Raw genomic sequence first — 26,003 nt, 5'->3', positions numbered from 1 at the left:
CTGTTTGGAGGAGAAGCGGAGCGGACCGCGTTAACGTGTTGAAACGCCATTTAACGTTGGGCAGCGCCAGCGGAGGCAAGTGGACTTTTTCAAAAAGCTTTTGCATCTTTGATATGAAATCTGACGCTGTGATACATGCATCGGCGTATAAGGGACCATCCATATTTCTCGGCATCAAATTTTTTTCCACCAGAGGAGTGATATAGCCTTCTCTGACGTCTGCATCAGATATTACCCAGTGCTTTTTCAATGTGCATTTTCCCCTCAGTGACTTTGCGCTGATGTACATCATCAGCAGCAGCAGCAACGGGGGAGAGAGAGAGAGAAAAAAAAGGGAATGAAGATTTCATTTTTCTTTTTTTTAAACCCACCGCTCCCCTTCAGACGACCAGCGTTTCCAGCTCAAACAAATATCTTTTAACAACATCACGTTGTGGAATAGTCTGGCGCCGGAGCATCGCTGGAACCATGCCTCTTCTGCAGATTTGGACTGGGAAATTTCATCCACCAATTTGATCATCGGGAGGCTGCTGCTCAGTCATTCATGCCAGTGTTTGTTTTTTTAAGAGGAAGAATACTTGTCATCACTTTTAAAAGTATTGTGTATGCTGTTTTTTAAGCAAGATGTCTGATCTTCTGGTGTTGGTCGAGGGGCTCTGTGACCTGCACGGATTTCCATAGCCGAGGAAAACAGCGGGGGCCAATTACGAGATTTTTTTAAAATCAAGAACCCTATTTTAATGAAGACATCGCATGCGTAGATGTAGGGTAGATTATTCGACATTTAAAAAAAAGGCAATTATATTTTAATTGCCAATTTTTACTTTGTGCATTTTCTGGAGGACCACTGGACTGGTTGGATTATAGAAACTATATATAAGGATTTGTGGAGATGTTGGGTCGTCAAGAAGATAAAATATGTGGAATTTTCTCTGCTCTGGCGGCTTTGTCCTTCTTCTGCTTTGTTCAAAGGTAAGAGAAACGTCGTTTGAGAAAAAAATTATTAAAAAAAGCTTTCACACCAACAGATGTCATTAGCGGTCAATAAAAGGCTGAGATGTGGCAAATCGCATTAACGGGGTACCCACTCAGGCCTACTTATTAGGGGCATTGCTGCCGATATATGCCCTATTAGATGGTGCTGTGGCCCGCGCGAGCGTAAAAACATGCGCGTGCACGGTTGCAAGCCTATTGTGAAAACGTAACCTACTCCCGATATCAAAATGGGGATATTGAAAGGGCGACTTTTGGTTTGATTCTGCTTAAAAGGACAGACCTCTGTAGGCTGCTGTTGGCCGATGATTAGCCGATCAATCAGCCGGGGATCGATTGATTACTCCGGTGTAAGCAGCTTGAGGTATGAGTCTACAGTGCAGCAGCAACACTCTGGAATCTACGTATTGCATTTGTCTCCATAAGTAATATTCCACCTCCTATAATCTTTTTAATTCCCCATTTTATTGACCAGAACCAAATCAATCAAATTGAAAAATAATCCCAGCAGGTCATCTGCAGCTGTTGCTTTTAAGACAGGAGGGTGTGAGATATAACGTTTCAATAAATAAGCTCTCATCCATTTGAAATGTTTACAGTATGAATTACTGCATGAACACCATCACAGTCTCCAGATCAATCGCTTTATTGTTTTGATGCTACATGGCGCTGATACATGTCCCTCGTGGCCTACTCATTTTCCTTGGCTGCAGTAACCTACAGCCTCACTTATGAGATCTAGATGCTCACTGGGAACTGGGTCGCACTTTTCTGAACCCATTTTAATAACCCGGAATAACAAATTAAAGGGGCGTAACCTGGTATCAGGTGTCATTGATATTCCCCCTCCTAATGACGCTCTCAGGTGTCAAACCCACAAGTCCTGTAACCTGCTGGCTTGATGAACAGCTGCACTGCCCATGAGCTAATTGAACAGTGCTTCCCTGACTGAGCCTGAATCCCCCCCCCCCCCCTCATACACTGATTCCAATCCACACCCTCATCCTAACAAGGAGCCTCAGCTGGAGAGCCGGTCTGGTCAGGTGATGCAGGTCGTGGCACCAATGTTATAAGTGTCAGTCAGACGGGTGCGGACTATACATCCCTCCTGGGGATAGTCTGTCTGCGGCCCAGGCTCAGACCAACCAAGCCTCTGTTATAACACAGAGCTTATTTAAATACATGCTCACGAATCAGACTTGGTTCTGTGGGAAAAAACATGGCATTGTTCCGTTTCAACGTCTCTTTATGAAAGAGCGACATCAATGGAACACTTGACAGCTGTATCATCATCACAGCCCCTCAACTGATTAGATTCTGGGATACAATGGGGAGGAAAATGCAAACCAAAGGCACATTTTTATAACCTTCACCATGACAACACCACAGTCAGCATGCTTTTCATTATTTGTCTGACAACTGACTGCAACATACAAACAGAGAACACCTCTCCCAGCTAAAAGGCTTCACAGTGTCAATGTGTATTCATGCTGTGGCAGCCCGGAATGGAAATGGTTGTAGTTGACTAATGCAAAAGACACAATAGGACACATTTATTTCTATTATGTATGTTTTGGGTGCTGTTCAATTAATCCCAAGTGTTATTCCTCTTGCACTGTGCCTCACCACAAGGCTTCTACTTGTAAGGTGGCGTCATTAATGTAGAGAACCGAGAGTATGTGCAGTAATATTTGAGAGTACAATACGTTTGCTGTAAAAACAATATGTGTAAAACAAAAGGCTCAGTATTTTTGCAGTTTTTTTCCCACCACACATCTTAAAATGGCTCTAACACTTTGTTATGTTCTGCCCCCCAGCTCTTCCACGGGAAGCACCGGAATGTCTGTGGCCAAGACCACCGTGGACAAGTTGCTGAAGGGATATGACATCCGATTGAGGCCTGATTTTGGAGGTACGTGTTGCATCTGTTTCTGGGTTCCCGTTTGTTCCAGGGCGAGTGCAAGGCGAGGTGTGTGCACGGCGATATCCACGAGTCATTCCTCTGAAATCTGTCGACGAGCGGGCCTGTGGCAAAATATAAGGGAACAGCTTTGATGTGACTGCTACCATGTCATTACTATGCATCTATTCACATATGGAAGATGGCTGCTCCTCAAGAAGTAGGGCACACACGGAGAAGAGCAATCAAACACTATGTTTTTTAAAACCCAGATATGGTAAATGTAACGTTTCTTCATCACTTTTCTAATTGGAGGTGTTTTATTGAGTCTTTGTGTTATGTAGCGATGGTTCCGAGCATTTGATTTGCAGATCTGCAAGAAACACCTCTTGCACCCATTAACTTTTATTAGAAATTGTGCAACTTGTACATCCGCTCTTTAGAATAATGGTTATTTTGATAATTGCTGAAAATAGAAGGCGTGGGGGACGAGTCATTAGTGGTATGTCCATTTGGGTTGATTGTTTTACTGAAACTATTTAACCACAATAAATGTTTAGCAATATAAACTGGTTAGATTCCTCAACAGCATTCTGGTTTATTGCAGAGAAATAATAATCAGGCTACTTCAATTTCAGAAATAAAGGTATAGGGAATATTTCTTGTTGCAAAGTATGTATGGCCTGAACCTAAAACGCTATAGGAGGATTCAAAGAAGATGTTTCCTGTTTCATTGCTCTGACAATAACATCTGGGGCCCAGTCTGAGCGAGGCCACTCACTGAAGATGTCATAAACTCACCGCTGACTGACAGCCACACTGATGGCTCTAATTGAATAAAGTATGATTGTACCTTTTCATTTCAGCACCAGCTTTATTATTCCTGCTGTACAGATTTGAAAAAAAACATTGTGTTCAGAAAAGCTTATGGCTGCTTCCAAAAACAAAGAACAAAGGAAGCATTTTACTTCCAGGGCATGTTAACAGAGTGTGATGTTAATTTAATGAGAGCAAGTAACACAACAGTTTGTCTGTCGCCACTAAAATCTGCTCCAGTGTTTCATGGCCAAAGAAAAAAGAAGGCGTAAAAGGAAATAGAAAACATGCTGAAAACCACTATGCTTGTATTCCTGTGTTAAACCAGAATGACTTTCAATATTATTCAGAAGTCAAAAATATATCTTTCAACGTACTAACAAATTAAGAATGGGAGGTAAAGATAATGTGGCACAACTCACCCACAACATATCTGAACATGCAATGCAGTCAACTGATGTATAAAAAGCCATTCTACAATAAACAAAATCACATGATGTTCACATGATACATGATGATGGTCAACGCCCGAAGAACTTCCCATATTTAATTCACTTTGGCAGATTGACTTTTTCTGTAATGCTAAATAATTAATTATATGTATTATAAGAATATTCCGAATAAATCCAAGTACATGTATATACATTTTGTAATCTGTTTGTTTATTAATATATTTAACAGATGCAACACATGAATAACTATTAAGCTGATACTTCTGACCAGTATCCTTTCTTAAGGAGCCAGTTAGCGCCTACCTCACACTTGATGAGAATGAGAGGGAGCAGTGAAACACATATAGCAGGTGTGCCTCCTCAGATAACCTTCCTCTGATCGGGTGCTCTGCCAAAAACAGATGCTCTGATGAAGGCGTATGTGCCAAAATATGTTAGCCTGATGTTAGCCATTGTAAAAAAAAGTTATAGTTGAGGTTACATCTTCCTTCTGTGTTTTCGACTGCTGCCATTCCAGAGTTGCTTCATATCTTCAGTGAAAGATATAAGAGCAAGCAGCAAATAGATGTCTCTCTCACAACTCTTTCAGATGCTCAACAGCCGTTGTGAAATGTCCACATTTAATTATTTTCAATTGGCAGCCAATTTCTTGTCCCTTCTAAGACATATTCACACTTTACTGTGCCTCACTCAAGGCATTTCCTGTAGCGCTTTCATGACAGTTGACAGCAATTTTAACCAATATAAATGACTTGAGACTTTTTGTCGTCCACACCAGCGACAGTGTTCGTCGTTCACCAGTTCTTCAATTCAAAGCAGAAAAAACGACTAAATGTAACCCAGAACGGCTCAATCTCTGTGCCGCATTTTTGTTGAAAAAACAGCCGTCAGATATGAAAAAAGCTACCTTTTTATATAGAATCACACAATTTAAAACGTACTGCGATAAACATCTTGTCCACAATGATTCATGAACAATGCATTAATAATCAGCACAAGATTGGATAAAGATGCTTATTTACTGTATATTTCAACGCATTTACGTAAATACATCACTTTCTCCCAATAACACGACTGTGATTTGTCAGGATATATTTAAGGAAATGGAAGAGGAATTGTTCAAATTTATTTTTCTAGATCAAGTTATTTTCTGATTTATACATCAGTATTGGCAGCTTTTTTAGACGAGGACTCCCACACACTATCTTGCAGTATTTAAATATTTGTCGGCTACAGCCCACTATTGTCTAGCAGTGTGAATGCACTGGAGTGGGTGCAAGTTTTAAAGAGTATCCCAGGCTGAGAGTAGCTGTTCATCACCCTCAGGCTGGGAGCTATAGTCCATCATGTCTTGATATTTCCAACATCAGTCAGCTACTTCTGTCGTCACACAACTGCTGACAACCTTCAGCTCTCCAGATTCAACGAAGAGTGTTTTAATTTGGAACAATGCCCTGCCAACACCCATATTTGAAATAAAAACGGAATCACTGAACGTTGATTAATTTGAATGATCAGAAAGAAGCTGCCAAAAGTGATGCAATGGATTTTACTCATGTGTTGTGGCCTTAGCACCAGTATATCAAAAATGAAAAGCCCACTCTGCAGTCATTCTATTCAGACTCTGCCCTCTTCTCCCTATTGATCTGTGAGCCAAACAGGAATTCAAGAAATGGTACACAGACCCAAAGAGCTGCTAGCCCAGCATTCAGCGTCTTGCAAGAGAAGTGAAATGCATGTCTTCTAGTTATTATAATTATCTAATTTTCTGAAAATACTCATATTTTCCCAGAAGTATCAGTTGCGAATGGTGCTTGTATCTTTTCTCTTTCATCATCTGCTTTGTTTGGATTATAGCCCTTGGATGTAACTTACTAACAAAGTGGCCATCGTCATAGAGCTGAATCATACGGTAGAAAACAACCCCCATGTAACCTTAGTGATGCATTGCGTAGATGTAGATTCAGCGAGATGACCAGAGCATTGCTGACCCGGCTAACAAAGCTAGAGAACAGCAGCAATGTTGATGAATCATTTGAGCGAGATATGAGAGTATGCAATTCAAACATGTGCATTAATACACTATACTTTCTAAGAAACCAGTGTTTTTGGTACGCAAAATTAAACTAGAACATAAATGGGAGACAGATTCCTGTTTAGGGAGCTGATTCTAGACAATGCATGAGGATATGTTTGGATAATGCGGGTTGTTTGGGAATGTCAGTTAATTTGTGTAGGGAACAAAAGCTTATCAGGAGAATGGGGAGAGATTGGAACACTGGGACATTGCTAATGGGATTACAGAAGAGGTTAAGAAGAGCGCTATTCTACTCGGCTTTTCTGGTGTGTGCGATATACCATATGAGGAAGTGTTCTCTGAACTACATGGTCTGAAGCCCTTGGTAGTTCAATATCAAAGTTCACAGCCATTCCAGTAGGGCCAGCGTAGAATATATTGTGGCAGATGTACACTTTTACGTTGTGTTTGATAACATGCTCTAAGACAGGCTACTGAAGGTTTCATGAGGACTGCATACAGCACAGTGCCTTCTGTTGGGAGAGTATCCATCCCTGATTTTCGAGAAAGCACTTGAGATTCTACAGGGACCTCATGACGGCGGCAAAGCATGCAACACATATTCAGAGGGGACAAGGAGGAGTTTAAACGTCCAGCGTTATTTGAGACTGATTTGTGGTATCATTATCAGTCATCATGATTGGCCCTGATTGGCTCAGAGAACTAACTGAATTGGTGACAATTCAAGTACAGCACTATATCCAAAGATACTATGAGGTTTTTAAGAAGGCACTGGGCACACTCAGGGGTTTTCAATTGAGGAAGCACATCGATCAAGAGGCCTACCGGTACTATTACAAGCCTAGTGTGCACTTTATACCATGAAAGGAACATTATCAAAATAGTTGAAGCATTCGCACAGACTGAGTATGTGCCAGTTCATCTTTCCAAAAAGGTGGCATCCATTGTATTAGAAGAAAGACAAAATGGACGTTAGACTAACATACACCGCAATCACCTAGTGCAGATGAGGCCAACCATTGTGAGCCAGTCTGCTGGTTTTCCAGCCAACCGAATAATACCCTCACTGATTACTACTAACTACTTCAAGTAGAGGAGAAGAAGCCGTCGGTAAATTCACCTGCTGAGGTAATCAGATTGTTGGGCCTCAATGGCTCATGGTTGGCCATTCTTGGATTATTATAAGTGTTAGTTCAAGTAGGGGTCAGATGGAAAGCGAATGACCTTATCCTGGATTCAACCTTTGGAGAACCATAATGGTTGTCCCTCCCTGTGACTGATGGTCTACAGATAATGGGCAAAATACATACAAAATAATGTAGATGCCCAGTTGTATGTCTGGTGGCCAACATAGACAAAAAGGTAGCGAACAAATCTAATCTAAGAACGGTTTCACCACATCCTTAGCCAGTCCATACAAAAAATGGCTTTCCTGAATTGTCCATGAACTTGTGGACGCTCATTCAGAGACAATTGATGGCCCCATCACAACAAAGTGTTTTCAGTCCATGCTCTGCCCGACACTGCATTGACAGACAATGGAACAACACTCACCTGTGACCTTCTATAGTGAGTTCATGAAACAGAATGGTATTATTTATGTGAGTACAGCTTATTGTTTTACATTCCCCCTATTGGTTTCATAGCACAAGCAGTTCAGACGTTAAAGGAGTGCTTTAAAAGATTACGAGGTTTTCTGCACAGTCTTGCGAGATATTGATATTCGAGGGGCCCCATCTCATGTTTTGTCTAAATGGCAGTATGATGTGGTAAATTACACTAAGACGATCTCCTTTTGGTAACTTACTTAAGACAAGAGATTTAGTTCAATGCACCTGTTACCATCAGTGTTGTTTCCAGATGAACAAGGACCCACAGACATGTATCATTCAAAGGCTAGAACCCTCTCACAATGGTGAACCTTTTTTACCATCATCCCCTGATTGTCTTGAGCCTCCTGTCCTGTGAAGGCTTCCCGTGACAATGAGGTTCATGCTCAGGTCTTACTTGTAAACATGGTCTTGTTGACATGGTCTTGTTGGAAAGCTCTTTTTTAGTTTAATGGCTGCTAGTCTGTATCATGTCAAGATATTTTGAAAACTCTGCCCCTGCTTGTTCAATCTCTGAGGAGAAGCTCAGTGTCAGCAGACGTCACATAGCATGCTTTCCAACTACAGCTGCCAATTTGATTGTAATGAATATCACTTAAGTGTAACACATTTAGTGTATTATTGTTCCTAGAACCATGCATAATGTATATTAGGCTTTGCATTTAGTAAAAGCTATCACCTTGACTACATAGGCAATATTGAAATTATCCGTATCCCTATTCTAAAAGAATAATTAAATTATTTACATGTATTTAAATTGAACTTTTTGCTGCACACTAAGAAATAAGAAGATGCTTATTAGAACAAGAGCTATTTATGCAATAGTAGCCATTTGTCAATAGGGTAAATTGAAACAAAAAATATCATTGTGGCAATGCACATTTTCGAAATGCATTGCCCGGTTTCTCTGACACATGGCCTAACAGCACATGTTGGCAAGGGGGAAGTTATGCCGTAGGATGAAGTGGTATTCATAAAGGTGGTGACCCATAAAATGCATCTGAATACATTTATTAAGGAGAGTAATGAAATACATGACCTAGCTAAATAAATTTAACAAGAGGCCCATTTAATTATTAACTAGTCTCTATATATAAGAACAAATATGTTAGACAATTATTTGAAGTAAAACAACAACACAATGAATATTTGATGGCCGTATGTTTTAGATTAAAGTAAAGACATGCAAGGCTTGTTGCTTTGGCGCATATACTGTACTGTACCCAGCATTTTAATCACAAATTGTAACATGACATTTCACATTTTTCAGAGAAATTGTGCCTTTATTTTTACCCACGGTACTCAACCATAGCTTTCTGCTCATTTATTGGCCTTTTCCCCAGAATTAATGAAAGACTGTCTCTGAAGCAGATATATAAACTTGTAATCGTTTTTTGTTTGTTTGTGCCTTATTTGTGCCACTTCCTTATGCCACCTGCTGGTTGTTCACATGTATCTCTTTATCTGTTTCTGCATCTGATCTAAAGATATTTTCTTCATGTGAGCCCTTCTGCTACCAGGGGTCATGGAGGGTGTCGCGGGGGTTTGCACAGTCGGTCAGGAAAGAGGGCGGGGCTATCTAACATTGCCTCAGTCGCCATTATTGATTTGCACATGGCAACTGGAATCATGTAGAGTAATGGGTCACCAGTGGGCAGACTTGCTCAGGATTCCAGCAACAGAAGATTCACAGTATTGATTTCTATATTAAAGAACAATCCACCAAAAACATGCGACATCCAGTAAGTTGGAAGAGATAACACGACCCAGCTCATCTCTCAGCTCAGTCACACATTCGTCCTTCTGAAGGACATATTTCATATCAAGCTGTCATCATCACAGGAATGGGTTTTACGATCTCGGCTACCGCCATTAACATCGCATGAAGGGCGACATATCACAAGTGCTGTGAACATGCCATCCTTCCTGCTGAGCCAGGTGCTGGACATTACTGGAACCAAATGTGTCAAAATGTACACCGTTCAATAGATAGGTAGGGTGTTCTATTCTTTACAAGTACACCGTATTTAGCTGGTAAAAGGCCTGCCAAGATGTGTGCAAGTGCTACTCATGAAGAGCATAGAGTGAGGTTGAAAGCCCCTCCCACTAAATATAGTTGACAAATGTCCAGGCGGTGTTCTGAGGCAAGCACTTTTCAAATGGTGACTTTGGGATGAGCTTGAAGTCATAGTAATTTTTAAATGACCCACCCCGGTGTACCAGACTTTAATGCTAGCTTTATGTAAGCAGAACTAAATACTATATCATATATTTTAACATTTAAAGATGCAACCTGAATTTGATTTGAAGTAAATCAGAAAATAATTAACTTTACAATCAATATTTACATAATTAAATATAAATATTAGTTTCTACACTGTGCGCACAATTCTGTTCCCAATGATCAATGTACAGTACCACTGTGTTTTATGTGATTACTGAAAAGTGCAAGTTGCAGCACATGCAACATTCAAGGAGGGCGATCACTCACCAATGGGTTTAAAGCTTTTTAACTGATTGAAGTATACATTTATCTACTTCTCTTCATTACGTAGAAAAGCCTGAAAAAAACAAGTTGCCTGGTTTTATTGGTCGTTATTGACTAACTAGGTAATCGGACAAACAGATGAGTTGAACTTGGACTCTCGTTACTGTAAAACACGCACTGCGTTACTATCACAACGCAGTTTAATAATAAATCCACTTCTACATCAGATTACAGAAGATGGCAAAAGCATCAAATGTAGTTTTGAATATGCTGCATAAGTCATATTTGTATTGCATGTAATGTATTGGGCTGTTTCATACTATTCAGCTTTTTGCAGTGGTTGCTGATTATGTCAGCATTTGCATTGTCTTTCTCTCTTTCCGATACTGAACATGGAAAATAATTTAGATTATCAGCACAAATACAGTTTTCTGATGCTTTCCTAAGCTACTCTCCTTCTTTACTTTGTCCTTGTCTGGCGTAATAAACAGTGATACTGGCTTAGTGTGTATTAAATGGTATTCTGTCAGTTGTGCAGCGGAGATAAAATGAAATTCGCCGAGCATACTGTAGATGTGCATAAACAGGATGACAAAGAAACTAGAGAGCGTGCTAATGTATAACAGAAGGTGCTGAACTGGGGTAATTTATGAAGTGTTGTCAACTGTTGTAGATAGCCCTGCAGATTGTAGACGATGTGAATGCTCTGAAAGTGGTAATCTGTTCTGTTGACTATTTCAGATGACTTCAAATGAAATGCATATAGAGAAGCAAAATGTTTCTGTAAGTATATACTTCCAAATAGGAAGGCAACAGTCATATCCTTGGACTGTAATGTCACAAATGAAGCTTCATGTGAGAATATATTCATGCCTAATTTTTACTTTAGACAAGACAATAGTCATTAATATATTTCATATATTCTTTTAACATTACAATATCCATGTATTTTGCTATTCTTGTGTCTCAAGTTAGTCATTAGACCAGGGGTATCAAACTCAATTTTATCGCGGGCCACATCAGCATTATGGTTGCACTCAAAGGGCCGGTTGTAACTATATAAATATACATATATAAATATATAATATACATAAAACATTATATTACATGATTGCCTCTGCATTGGATTATTATCGGATAGGGTAATAACTTCATAAATAACTACGTCTGAAAGCAGAATTCCAGGGCAAATAATTGTCTCTTCAGTGGCATGTCGCAAAATGAGATGCATTGTGGGACATGTAGTTTATGGGCAACCTGCTTCTGTAAAGTGGCATGTGACCATATAATAAACGTATTATATTCTTTGCAAGCTCTTGCGGGGCCACATACAATGAAGTTGCGGGCCGGATTAGGCCCCCGGGCCTTGAGTTTGACACCCCTGCATTAGACTGTAAACAATGAGCGACGCTCTAAACAAGAAAGTCTTGGCCCGCCTATGCACTGGCTACAGTTAGCCAAACATATTTCCCCTTCCCCTTTTGGCTTTGAGATTGCTGCGGCCATACTTTAGTCTACAGCAGGACAGCTGCCTCTCAAGGCTCCATTATGACTGATATAAGTTTGTTTCAGAATGAACTGTAAGGGATATTCACATGACCCTTTAATGGTTCTTACTGATTACCATTAGCATATATGGTGCACTTAAAAAGCATCAATAGGTGCCAGGAGCATAGCGGAGTGAAAGCCTGCCTCTATCTTTACCCCAGATTGTAGCCATAACTGTAAGCACCTGCTTCCTGGCTATAGGTTTAATTAATTAATTAATTCATCCTGCAAGCGTATCATCAAACTACGGTCACCTGTCCCTCTCTGCCGTACGCAGCCTGGCTTTTACTGATCTCATTTCCCATTGACCCAAATGAGCCCCAGCTGCAGCTTGATCTTGTTTGTAATGGAAAAGCAGTAAATGTAGCCCTGAAACTGCAGATCAGTTGCAGTGAGACTGGTGCGTAGAATAGACACTTAATTGACCGAATATAAAAGGGAGAGCCCCGGACGCATGAGTAAGAGCAGGAGGTGCAGCACTTTATATTCAGCTTCTAATGTACTATACTGTACGTAATGTAGGTGTAATGGATCTTAGGCTACACGTTGTGCCCTGCGAGATACCAGACTAAATGCACTTCACATACTGTATGTGTGCAGCTATTTACACAAATCACATCCCACGAGATAGTTTGGCCCTCTGTGAACATGACCGCTGATTGATGTGCGCAACCGGCAGCCATTAAGTGATATACGGCGGCAGTTCTTTCAAGACCGCTGGACACTTTTGCAATACTGAGGACAGTCTCCCCGTCGTTGTGCTGCCACATGTCAAATGCTGGGCTGCTTTGCATACGGGCAGATAGCACAGGCCATCGTAACTCAGTCTCAAAGTATTGCCTATTCAGCGCAAAACAGGAGTGTGTTGTCAGAGTCCCAGGATGGATGTTGGGGCATGAACAAGTGGTATCTATCCTGACGAAGAGAGAACGCCCAGGGATTTATTTCAGAGGAAACACAGGGAAAATGCTCAAGCTGGATGCTTTTCCCTTCTCCCTTCACTTAGATTTTCTATTTGAATTAAATGAGGTGTGTATGTAGGCAGGCAGAGGGGGGCAAGGGTGGTGAGAGATAGCATGCAGGAGAAAGGACATACTTCATCTTCCCATTCAAAGTGTTGTTTTCAGCAGCTTTGAAATGAAGGAGAAAAATGCTGATCGAATTGCACCAGAATGGATCGCAGTGGACTGCAAAGTACAAAAACCCTGGGTCAGACATTGAGGCGTCCAGCATGCTGGGCTTTTTTTTCTCCATTTCCACTCTCCTCTTAAGGTCCCCTGTGACTCACTTTTTGAACCAACAGTGATTGATGGGAGGTGTACCCTTGACAGGATATGCTGGCCAAGGGCAAGATGCAGCTATCCAATTGTTTCACATAGAAAAACACATGTCATTTATAGCATCGAGAGATAGATGCTGTCATCCTCACTACCAGGAAGCTGGCCTAAAAGCCCAGCACATTGTTGAGCTCTAATAGCCAGCCGTACAAAAGCAGTCTCAACAGAGAAATTATGTTTGCATCATGCAGGGCTGCAGGAAACAAAACAAGATGGAAGAGTGTAGCTGAAGAAGTCAACATGATGATAACAACTGTACTAATATGCACATTAGAAATGACTGAGCTCAGAGGGCCTAGTCTGCTATTTGGGGTTTTCCCTTTCCTGTAGTGTGATACAGTATATGTGGTTTTGTGAATGCAAAAATCCCTTTTTACATTTACATTTCTCTCCCACACACTCCCCCACACCCTGCCTGAAACACCTCCATTGGACTCCTTTGGTTACTTGCAAAGTGACATCACTACGTAACACTATAAACACTTCTATTGGCTAGCGTTTCATCACATTATACGTGATAGGCTAAGGAGCGGGACATCTCTTAGCGGTTGACCAATCACAACAGAGCTGGCTAACCAATCAGAGCAGACTGGGCTCTGGTTTCAGACAGAGGGCGAAAAGAGGTGCTGCAGCACAGGCAGTATGAGAGAAATAAATAACTTTTTGAACATTGAAGCATGGAGACATGTATCAGTAGAGACACACAATACTTATATGGACCTGAACATTTGCATAATAGTGCCCCTTTAATAGTTGATCTTTGTAGTTGCATCCTTTTATTATTTCCTACAACTATTGTAGTATCTAACTTCTATTTTACCACTTTGCAAAAGGTTTGAGATAAGTTGTACAACATGTATACACATAAAGGTTTTTCAACTCTGTGTGTGCAGTGTCATGTCTAAAATGGACAGATACATTTTGTTTGCGAATTGCTTTGGTCATTTATTGAAACTTGAGGCCACACAAACCAAACGGCAGTAATAGTCCTCAGTTGGACCCTATTCTAATTCCGTGCACAGAGTATACTGAACTGCAGTTTGCCATAGCAACAGCACTTTGCTGTTGTGCTGCGTAGACCATGGTATAATCATGATAATGCACTCTCAGGTACTCTGGAATAGAACCTGGATGCAATTAATTCATTGTCAATTCAGGAAGCAGAGTGGTATCCAAGTCCAAGTGGTTTTACAGTCTTCAAACTTCAGTACTTAAGTTTATGTGTTTGGACATTGAGGGGCTGTAATATTGATTTGATACCAATCAATCCCCTTACTCAAATATCATACCACTTTTGTTGTTGCCACGGTTTTTTAAGTGCATGCTTTCAAAAGATGATCCATTATTTAAGATTCTGTGGGTACATTTTACGCTGTGAGTACACAGTAGCTGCTCTTACCGAGTCAACAGTAACAATCGAAGGCCGCTATGCAAACATTAAGAAATGACTTTAACATGTTAGTATGATTGCTGTATGTGTTATTTATTTATAAGTCAAATGTACTGTCATTTACTACCTGCAAAGTGCTCATTTAGTTTATAATTTATAACTTCTGGTCTCCATTAAAGGAATCTGGAATATAGCCACCGCTTTTTTTCTTTTAAGGTCACTTGCCTCTTCAATTCAAATGTAAATATCAAATGACTCTCTTCCTAGAAAAACAACACACCTTCTCCCCGTCTTTGAACACACACTGTCACTTTTTCCTTTTGATTCCGCTCTTCTCATTTCGTCTAAGTTTACTTCGTTTTTCTCACTTTACATTTATGCTGTTTTGTTTTTTTCTTGTTTTTGAGTCTGTCATTTTAAGTCTGTTATCCAGCTATGTTGACTGTTGTTGTTTGTCTGTTGGTTTATTTTCTTGGTTTCTATTTTTATCTCACTTGCACAATGTGACTTTATCGAGTCCTTTGGTGTATCATCATTTCATGTGCTAATAAATCAACTGTAAACCCTAGATGGCAGTGAAGAATTACAGGGTAGTCAAATGTAAAGGTAAAATAACTGGTATTATGTGCCCATGTTTCTCTTAACTCATAACATCACTCACTAACATCCTGAACTGGTCGACAGAAAAACCCATTGATTTAGCCTTCTTTTTATCATGTGGTATTTCATGTTGGCCATTTCTTCAAGGCAGGCTTATGTAAATACAGTATAATGGGATTTGCAGGCCATAAAGTGTGTTTTATGTAAAAGCAACTCCCGGAATCCACTTTCATATTCTATCGTCATGGCATTAGAGAGAGGGCGGGAAATATATGGGGGGTGACATGTACAGGTCCCGGTCCAGACGTGAACCAAGGACGTTGCAATTCATCGTCGCTGCCATAACGCCAAAGCTTCAAGAGGGCCCCAATATTTCATTTTTTATGAGTTGTCATCTAAGAACGTGCTACGGTGGCTGTTATTGTCATACCGGCTGGAACTAGCGAGTACAAATAAGAATCCGCCGTAAGAATATGTCAAAATGGCAGGCAACAACATGATCCCATATTCACTTGCATGCACACTTGAGTGAATGTAATGACCGAAAATTAATATGTTAATACAGAATTAATTCATGAATCATACTCTCTTGAGACACATTAACCATGATCGTTGAGGAGGATCTACATATAATTACCACAGGTTAATGTAATTACTCGGGCAGGACTTACCATTACACGGCATGCCACTGAAGTAACTGGGATTTATTACACATGTAGGGTTACTCAGGACATTAGCTTTGAAGGAGACTGAGACCATCTTTTCAGAAAAAGATATCTAAAAATCCTAACTTTTACCATTTGTTCATACCTCAAAATCTTCTCTGGAAAATAAATATGGGAAAAAATGTGTTACTTCTTGAATAAATGATGTCTATAAATAAATAAATGATAAGTTGGACCATAATAGACTATTAAATCAATCATACACTTGTTTAGCCAGTTTCCTAATGGCTTCAGGAAAGATCCTGCAATGAGCAGACGTTGTCCTCAAGTACCCACACACTACATGGTCATGCTGACACATTTTCTTCGTCAAGAAATGAACCTTCAATTTCTTTCATTTGTACATGTTTTAGTTCATGTTTAGTTCAGAACCATGACTCACACTGTCTTGTAGAGTACATACTGTCCTCAGTGTGTGCATCACATTGCAGTCAAATCCAGCACTGCACTTCTTTTGTTGCTATAAAGCATAATTTTGACCTGTTTCTGATTCTAGTGAAGAAATGGTGGCATGACAGGGAGGAGCCAAGGACAACCGAACGCTAAACATGACATTGTTGGCCAACCAAAATTATACAATTAGACTTTTCTTAAACTGAAACCACATGGTTTCAAGTTTTAAATATATAAATACTGCCATAACCTGGAACAGACAATTCAACTGTCAATCACGTGAAGGGCGTGGTAGCCACACCCCATCATTCCCTGCTTCATTATTTATTTTACTCCAAATGGGACCATTGTTTACGAAATGAACACCATGTTCTTTTCAATGAAATGTAAAACTAGTAATTAAGACCGCAAACTCCTAAGGGAAATGTTTTCTTAGGTCATGAATCTATTGAAAAGTCATTTTTATTCATAGACTTCTCTACAATCTAAACTTACAAAAACGTATACGCTGATGAAAGCATAGTTATATAGTATATAGCATAGTTTCCGCCACTACATCCTTCTAAATTCTACACACTGGCCCTTTAAATGAAACTAAACCGTCTACTGTAATTCACTCTTCATCCCTTCGGAGTACTTTAATAATGTGCCTCGAGGGATTGTAATTTATGAGTTGGAAAGGCAGCCGGGTATTATGTGCTGTGTTTTATAATTCACTGACAAAATCTGTGTATGCAAGTGGGAAGCATTGTTCATATGCAGCCTCTGAGTGTTGGATCTAAGTAGGCTTCATATATCAGGTTAGAGGTTCTGACAGGATAGGACGATAAGATGAGGCCACCTTTACTTATCCCCTGTCTCTCCGGCTCCCTGTGATGTACTGCCTCTGCTCTCCTGCGCTACCTCATAATTTTCCGTCTCTTCTGTCCTTTTTTCACTTGTCGTGCCAGATCTGCTTTAATGATTTCCTTTTATTAGCTATCACTAATCTACCTCACTGTTTCTCAATCAATACCATTTCTGTAATGTTAGTGCTGGATATTTTACAGGTTGATTGTATCCCCAGATACAATGGTAATGATGCTGTGTTCATTTAATACAATCTGAACATTTTGGACAGAGTATTTTCAGATTGGATATCAGGACCTATTTTCAAGTGAGAGTTGAATACATGTAAAACAATAAATAATGTTACAGGTTAATAACGAATGTAATATAGATCAGAAAATATGTGCAGTAGCAAGGTATACAGTAGTAATGATTGTGTTCAAGGTGGGGCAACAGCACTGGAAGGGCAATATTCTTACTGGGTCAAAGACAAATTAAATGAATCATTTTAAGCAAACTTGAAGAATTTTTAAAGGCAGCATTTTTTAGGTTTTAATGGTGTATCCAATGTTTCGTATTTCTTGTTTTTTTAAATGTATTGATGTGGAAAATGTACAGGTTAAATTACTAAAGTATGAAATATATGCCACACTGAATTAGGCCTCAAGAAAAACATTAAGCTGCCGAATGATTTGCCGTGGAAAGTCAGGAGTGTCCTGTTGGGCAATAAAACAAACAGCATGGCTTAGATAGAAGAAATCACATTGGGGACATTATTCAGAAATATCAAGTATACAATTTACAACATTATCCTTTTTATTGTAATTATAAAACACAAATAACTTTTGACACTGAAAAACAGTGATTACTGCATCGTTGATCAATCAGAAATACAAGAACAATGTTGCACAATCAAATCACAAAGATAAGAAATACCTTCTGGTAACGAGGGACACAGTGGAGAGGAGCCAATAACAGGACTTCTGAATCTATTTGAATATGTATTAAGACCACATGGTGGCTCAGTGGTGAGCGCTGTCGCCTCGCAGCAACAAGGTCCTGGGTTCCAATCGGCCAATCTGTTCAACACTGTGATCATTCTGTGGGCCCCCCCCCCCCCCCTCTGACTGGGTTTCCTCCGGCTGCTCCACTTTCCTCCCACAGTCCAAAGACGCGGCGGTTAGGTCAACTGGAAACTCTCAATTGCCCGAAGGTGTGAATGTGTGTGTCAGTCTCTGTGCGTGTTAGCCCTGTGATAGACTGGTGTCCAGTCCAGGGTGCATTCTCGCGCCCATTGCATCTTGGGACAAAAGCTCCTGGCAACCCTTTAGATTTAGAATTTAGACAATGTATTTAAATTAAAATGAATGATTTAGTCTATTGCTTTGAAGCAATGTAAGAACTTGTTTGTTTCGGCTACAACTGCTTTTATGATTCTTTAATGATTTCTGAAATTGTCAATGGAACACAGCGCACCACAAGTATTCTCATTTTGTGAACGTCTGGGGATATTTAAGGTCTTGAGGGTGCAGCATGGATACATTTAGCCAGTGCAGGCAACTCCAGTAGTTCCCTGTGGTGACCTATATATCTTCATTCATAAAGACAATCCACATTCACAATCTAACCTACCAACTCTGTCGGACCACCTCTCTCTCTATGTGCTCTCAATGTATATAAACTAGTGACCTCGCTTGTATGGAATGTGTTTTTTGGTACGATTTCTTGTCAACCATCACCAAGGGAAGAATTAGAGAAGTGTTCAGTTCATAAGTTGTGGTTAGCAATGGATGTTAGTGTCACATCGTGGCTGCACTGTTTACACAAGACGCACAGCAGCAGGTCAATCCCAGACTGTTCACATGCACAACATCATTATGATCCATCATAATCTACATACAGCAACAACAAGCGCTCATGTCTCAGCAGTGCTCTTCTCTTTTCAGTATCCCCTGGTAACGCTTTCCGTCGTGTTGAGCTTCTCGCAGCGCAATTCTGTATCCGCAGCACTTTTCCCGAATGCCATACGTGTTGTCAAATGGATGTTTTCCATGCTTCGTCAAGCGTACAAATGTGTTTTCTAAATGCTGTGCATGTGTTCCCACATTCGTGAAGATTCCTTTTCCGTGTGCTCCTCTCAGGGCCACAACACGATTGTAGTAACAATATCGTCTTTTCATCACAGCCGAAAGGTAGATGTTTTCTTGAAAAGGGGACATAATGACATTTAAATTGGTACATTATTGATTTCAATAGAGCTGCTGTTAAAATTGTATTCAATAACTGAATTTGAAGGCGTCCTTGTTACATTTATATTTTCTATATTTGGTTACAGTCGATGCCTAACAAAGACAGCATTTGTTTTTTTTAATCCTTTTATATTTTTCTCTGTAATTGCATTGATATATCTCTGTCACGATGGAAATCATTGATGATGACAGTTTATTAAATGCAGGGGGAGAATTTAGTGTGAAATAACGTGTTTTTCTATTTGTTAATTACTAAAGAAAAGGGCTTCATGAGGGCAGTGGCCATTGAAAACAAAAGCAAACACAGACTCCACTGGATAAATCATCCTGGTTCTCTTGCAACACTGAAGAGAAAATGCTGCACAGTTGCTATGGAACCCTCTGTTGCTAGGCAATGGGTTGATTATCAGAGTTTTTTTATATACTATAAGAGGCAGAGTGGTGTTTTCTTTGATGTCCACCAAATGTGCTTTCTGAACTGACAGGTATTTACAACTGACAGAATCTGTGGAATAAAATGAAATCCCTATCCACGATTCAAATGCAGTGTATCTAGTTTGATACAATCGTACTCTGGACCGAAATGTGTGGCATACTGAATATTCATACGCCCCATATTTACATGAAATGTAAATCATGAAAGGTTTCACTGGTAAACATAGACCTTGGGGGGGGGGGATAGCGCTTCTCCTTCCTTCGTATACCAAACAAAGCCCTATCTGTGATTGTCTTGCTTCCTTATTCGGCCTATTTGAATCAGATTTCATCATGTAAGGACGGTGTATTGGGTGCAATGAGATGTCTTCTTGTCTGCTGAAAACGACTGTCTATTGGCACACGCACAGAATCAACCCAGATATGCCAAAAGATTTAACGCACACCCTAATCTCTGCACCTGTGTGCTGGTAATTTATGCTGCTCCGTTTATTAAAATATCCAATTTCCAAGCAGTGAAGATAGTGAGGGAGTGTCATAATGTTGCCCTCTTGTGGTTGCATTCAAATATCAGACTGCCTTTTGGAGTGTGTGTTTCCTTCTTTATCAGGCACATGTTGAAATCAACGATCTCAGTCATTAATATTGTTGATATTCAAAGAAAATACTAATGTATTACATTTTTGAGGAAATACAAAATTGCAAAATACAAAACACAGGCAAGATATATGATTAGAGACGTCTGCAATCCCCTCACTCTCTGCCTCAAATCCTTTCTGTGCATGTAGTAGTTACATTACTCTGACTAGAGAAACACAACCACCCTACTCCCCAAACAACTGATAAAGCCTGCAACTATGCATGGCAGACATGTCTAATATTACCATCCATGAGACTCTGCTAACCCTAACAATAACCAGGGTAAGCTTAGGCCAACCCTAAGTGATTCCCCTTGTGGAGTATACCATACCAAACTCCATTATACAAATCTCCACCGGACAGAATCAAATGTTAGTGCAAGTTTGCTTATTGGCAAAATACTAAACGATTAAAAAGACACAGACTCTGTCAAAGACGGAAGATAAAGCCATTAATGTAAATGTGTTTTCTCTTTGAGGAACAAATACATGTACAATAGGGGTTTGGCTGACGTTGACAATCCATAATGGAAGCACTTAATGGTTTTTGCTCATTTGTCAAGCACCCAGCTGGTTGCTCTTTGACAGACTAAGGAGAACCACATTAACTAAAAACTATGACAACCCATTACAGCCTTCTTTACAGCCCAGTGTAAAGCTGGCATTGACTATACAGTGACATGGACGGGCTACATAAATCAGTTTGATTCGCTGTGCAACCAAGCTGCAACCTCCGTGTCTGTGCCCCTAACCTGCATCTTTTATAATATCCATCAGCTGGTTTCAGAAACAAGTCCGATTGTATACTGTAGAAGTCTATGAAAAATTACCATATCTCTTACTTGATGTATTACCTCAGTAAACATTATCCGGACAAGGTTCCAGTCTCTATTGCTAGTTTAAAGTCTTCTTAAATAGAGAATGATGGGCATTTTTCAAATTATGGTCACATTTAAAATAAAATGAACATTGAAGCAGGGTATGCTTTAGGGTGTGGCTACCTTATGATTGACAGGTTGATGCACCTGCTAACATTAACCTTTTGTACAGTGTTTTGAATTCTTAAGAATAAAGGGAAATATTTGTATTGTCTAAAACGTTCTTTTCATAGTTCAGAATGGAAGTCCACAAACAATTGGGTGATATTGTTGTGAAAACAACATCTTATTATTATAATAATTATGTTATTTGGATGTTCCTTTCATGACACCCAAGGACACAATTCATAAATACCCTAAAACAGGGGTTCTCAAAGTGCGGCCCGCGGGCCAATGGCGGCCCTCGGAAATGTTTCTGGCGGCCCGCGATAGTTAATGTGACACGCTGAAATGCATGCGTTATATTTTAATCCTCCATGGTTCGTATCTAGTAAGAATTAGAATGGAATTTAAGAATGTGTAAAACTGCGCCCCCTGGGTTGTCATTCCTAAATTAGGAATGACAGCTTGTGGAAAGTTTGCTAGACTACTGGTTGCATGGCAACTAGGCATCTCGCGAGTTGCGGTTAAGCCGAAAATCTGTTGTAAGTTAACTTATCAAAATCAGAAACGGGAGTTAGCTAGCGATTTTAGCTAGTCACTGTCTGTAGATAACCCAACTTTGTGTCCTCTGCAAGTTCTTAATGTATACTGTATGTATAATTGGTTAGTACAATAAAGAAAGGATTTGTTTTGGAATTATTTTGTGTTCCTTTTTTTCTTGGGCGGCCCTCAATCCAATATTGGGTACCTAAATTGGCCCTCACTCATCAAAACTTTAAGAACCCCTGCCCTAAAAGGTAAAAAAAATATGTCAAACACATGCAGGGCATGCATAAAAAAAACACATTCCAATGAACATTTTAATTGGAATGTGTGTCAGATTTCTACAATGGGATTTTATTGGAGATCTAAGGTCAAGCCATGGTTTGTGGAAAAACAAGATGAACACTCCCTGACACTAAACTTATATAAACATATTGTTTTGATATGAAATGCCTTCAGCAAGGAAATCATTAAGTAGGGCAGCCTTGCCGCCCACTAAATCAGTGTTGCTTGTCTGCCCTAAGGCTCGATGAGACTGTCAGACTTGAAGCACATTGTTCGAGTTGAGAGGACAGCATACATACATTATAAGCAATGGAGGGGACAGCTAGGCTAAATAAAAAAAGGCAACTGTCAACATGGAGTGAAAACACTATAAGCACAGCGAGATGCATGAATGCCTGTTTTTCGAACCATCCGGGGGAATTACTCTCGAAGCTGCATCAACTCGAAGTTCCCGACCTCGCTAAAAATTTGCTCAGCCGTGATCCGGGTCAATCATCCGATGCAGATACACTGTTTAGATGTGGTGAGAATGATATATTAATTGTATACGTTTACCATGGGGATCATAAGGTGGGCAACGCCATTCAGTAAGCACGTAATGTAACTGTTACAGCATTTAGCTCCAATGTTTGTATTATTAAGGACGCATTTCCCATAAAGATAAGAGGGATAAGGCCCGTGACACGCCAGAAGGCTAAGCAATAGTTATTTCCCTCTGTTTACAGTATGTACAATACTCCTTTTAACTGCTTCCGGCATGATTACTTTTGTAAACAGTGAATGCTATTTATTATGCAATAAAATACCATTTGTTTTTTATAAGTTGTTTTATTGATTGCTTGTAGTTTTGCTACATGGCTCTACTGGGACAAGGTATGGTCAAAGTCATTAGCACATTATTTACACTTTAATAGTAAGGATATCTGATGAGGTTATGATAGCCTTCGATACTGCTGCCCAATCAGAGTGATGGATCATAAATAATACTTATGGAACCTTCTCCAAGGATGTTTTCCATTCAGTTTTGTCAGCAGGATGTCAGATATATATGTGCTATATTCATGAAACTTGGTGGAAGTGTGTAGCATTGGGCCAGGAATAACCTATATATTTTGGATCAGATCCAAACAACAGGGCAAAAGAAATTAGAAAATATCCCTCCTCGTATGGCCGTTTCTCAATCATTCTGTACTTAGTGATCAATATCTCATTCACAAGGAACATGATGGTCAATAAGAGAGTCTGAAGATCTGAATATGCCCTCACATGATGGTTGAAGCTTTGAAAATCTCTTTACTACACAACAGAATGCATGAGGACAATCTAAAAACAAACTAAATCTCCTCTTTGCTTGTGGGCTGGAAGACATGCCTTTACTTCTGTCACATAAATGACTCACAACGTAAGTCTGTGTGTTTTCTTTCACATTATTTCTTTAGTCAATCATGATGGAAAGGACCGCAGGGTTCTGACATTTCGTTTTTTGAAGAATTAGACAAACAAGATGTAAACATGTTGGTTAGTGAGCTTTGGAGTCGCTGGCAGGCCTTTTTTGTACATTTGAACTGAGCCAGGCTAGCTGTCTCTCTTTATTTCCAATCTTTATGCTTAGTTTAGCTTAGCTTAGCTACCCGACTGCTGACTGTAGCTGAATATATTTACCGAACAGATATGAGAAGGGTACTGTATCAAACTCGCCAAAAAAAAGCAAATCAACAATTTCCAAATTGAATCAGAACAAAATGCTGCTATATTTAATTGTATTGCAAGACTAGTTCGGATTGCTGATTAACTGTAGCTCTGTATGGATGTAATCGATGTTGTCCATCTATAAACTGAAAGAGTACGTTTGTGCCTATTGCGACTGAACATGTGCATTCGTATGTGCATGCTGGTAGAACATGGTGAAAAACCCAACAGGGCACCTTTTAAATTAGTAAAATGTCAGTACATGTGTTCCGTGCTCGGAGCGCTGTCCCCGTGCCCAGTCCTGCAGGCAGCCACATGCCAGGTTCAGACAAGAAGCAACACTGGTTGACAATTTTGAGATCAGTGCTTATTGTTTCTTTGTCTGTTCTGTTACTCACATCTACATCCAGGCCATCACCAGGAGTGTGTTGAAAGCTGTTCCTATTGTGATATTGGACTGACATTGGTGTAAAATCACATGCACGCTTTAAAAGGAAATAGAAACTGTTAACACACTGATACGGTAATGACAATATGGTGAGCCTAGGGACACTCACTCCTTCCTTTTATATCAAATCCAGACAAAGGGATAGACTAAAAGATGACTGCACAGAACACTTTTTATAAGAAGTATTTTTTTAAGAATATCCAAGTTATATGAGAACAAAATCAAGCCTTTTCGAGGCAACGTTGAACATGGTGGTTGACACTGATTGGAGGAATGGTTATTAAAAGATGAGACGTGTTGATCTGCCAACTTGTGAGTGCAAGTGCAGGTAACGTTATTTCGAGAAAGCTGTGGGGACAAAGCGAGGGCCTCTGTTTCAATGAAACGGGGTCAACAAAGGCAGAGAAAGAGAGACGGAAAGAGATCTGGTGCTTTCTGTTTTCATCTAGCGAACAAATGTACTTTGACATCTCTACGGAAAACTGTTACTGGTTGCCTTCACAGAGTGCGATGGAAAATGGCCCTAATTTTTCCTCTTTTTTTTTTAATGAGATGGGTCAGGGAATATGACAAAGCTTCAGGGCATTCAGTCTAGTGGGAGGAGTAGGTGGAAGGGAATAGGATTACAGAAAACAGAGAGGATGGTCTTTTGGGTCAAGTGCTTTCCGTGTTTGAAAAAAAGAAATCTTAATCAAGCAATATCTGTACGAAGGGCCCAATTGGAAGACATGTCATTTAACATGAGGCTTCATGTTAAAGAGGCCTTATTATGCCGATTGGGGTTTTCCATTTTGTTTATTGTGTTTTATACGTTTGTGTGCATGGTCTGCAAAGGCTAAAATCCATTGGACTACTTTGTTTACTTCCATTACATAGTGACATCACTTTGTAACACTTAGGCTTGTATTTGCTAGCGCTCCAACACATTATACATGATGGACTAAGGGGCTCTAAGCGAGTGACCAATGACAACCAGCAAGCCAACCAATCAGAGCAGACTGGGCTCTGGTTCCAGACAGAGGGTGAAAAGAGGTGCTGCAGCTAAGGCAGTATGAGAAACATAAAGACTTTATTAAACAGTAAATCCAATCCAATCTATTTTATTTCTAAAGCACATTTAAAAACAACAGAGTTGAATAAAGTGCTGTACGTCAACAACTGTATAAAAACATAGCATACATACATATATAAAAAACAGACAGGACATGAAACAAATGTAAAACACGAGACAATGAAACCAGATCAAAAGCCACAGACTGAAAAACTCTCCTACATGACGTAAAAACAATACAAAACACTATAAGATAAAAACCCCAAATTGAAAAGCACAAGTGTCACATGGCCAGGGAAAAGAAGTGGGTTTTTAAACGAGATTTACAGTACAAGTACAAAATAAAAATATGGACCTGAAAATGAACATATGTCCTCGTTAGCAGATAGTTGTTATGGATTTAATTCTGTTTCACCCCCATCATAGTTTTAAGAAAGGGTAGTGTACTTTGACTTTTGAATATAATTGAAGTGAACGGAGGAGTCATTACTGTTCAACTCGAACAGAAAGGGCCTACAGTTTGACATTAGCAGCTCTGAATGTCCATAACAGTGTGATGTCATAGAT

At 39.8% G+C, this 26,003-nt stretch overlaps 1 protein-coding gene across 1 annotated transcript in view; it reads left to right on the top strand.

Moving 5' to 3' along the window:
- Nucleotides 1–12: 12 nt before the first annotated feature.
- gabrb4 (gamma-aminobutyric acid type A receptor subunit beta4) overlaps nt 13–26,003 on the top strand; it is a 61,437-nt gene continuing 35,446 nt past the window's right edge. Inside the window, 2 exon segments of the mRNA XM_034099642.2 lie at nt 13–972; nt 2,811–2,907. Of these exon segments, the coding sequence (XP_033955533.1) occupies nt 893–972; nt 2,811–2,907 (177 nt within the window). The 5' untranslated portion in view covers nt 13–892.

Source organism: Pseudochaenichthys georgianus, chromosome 14, assembly GCF_902827115.2.
Source record: "Pseudochaenichthys georgianus chromosome 14, fPseGeo1.2, whole genome shotgun sequence".
Lineage (NCBI taxonomy): Eukaryota > Metazoa > Chordata > Actinopteri > Perciformes > Channichthyidae > Pseudochaenichthys > Pseudochaenichthys georgianus.
The sequence above is the reverse complement of the archived record's forward strand: the minus strand, read 5'-3'. Positions and strand labels throughout refer to the sequence as shown.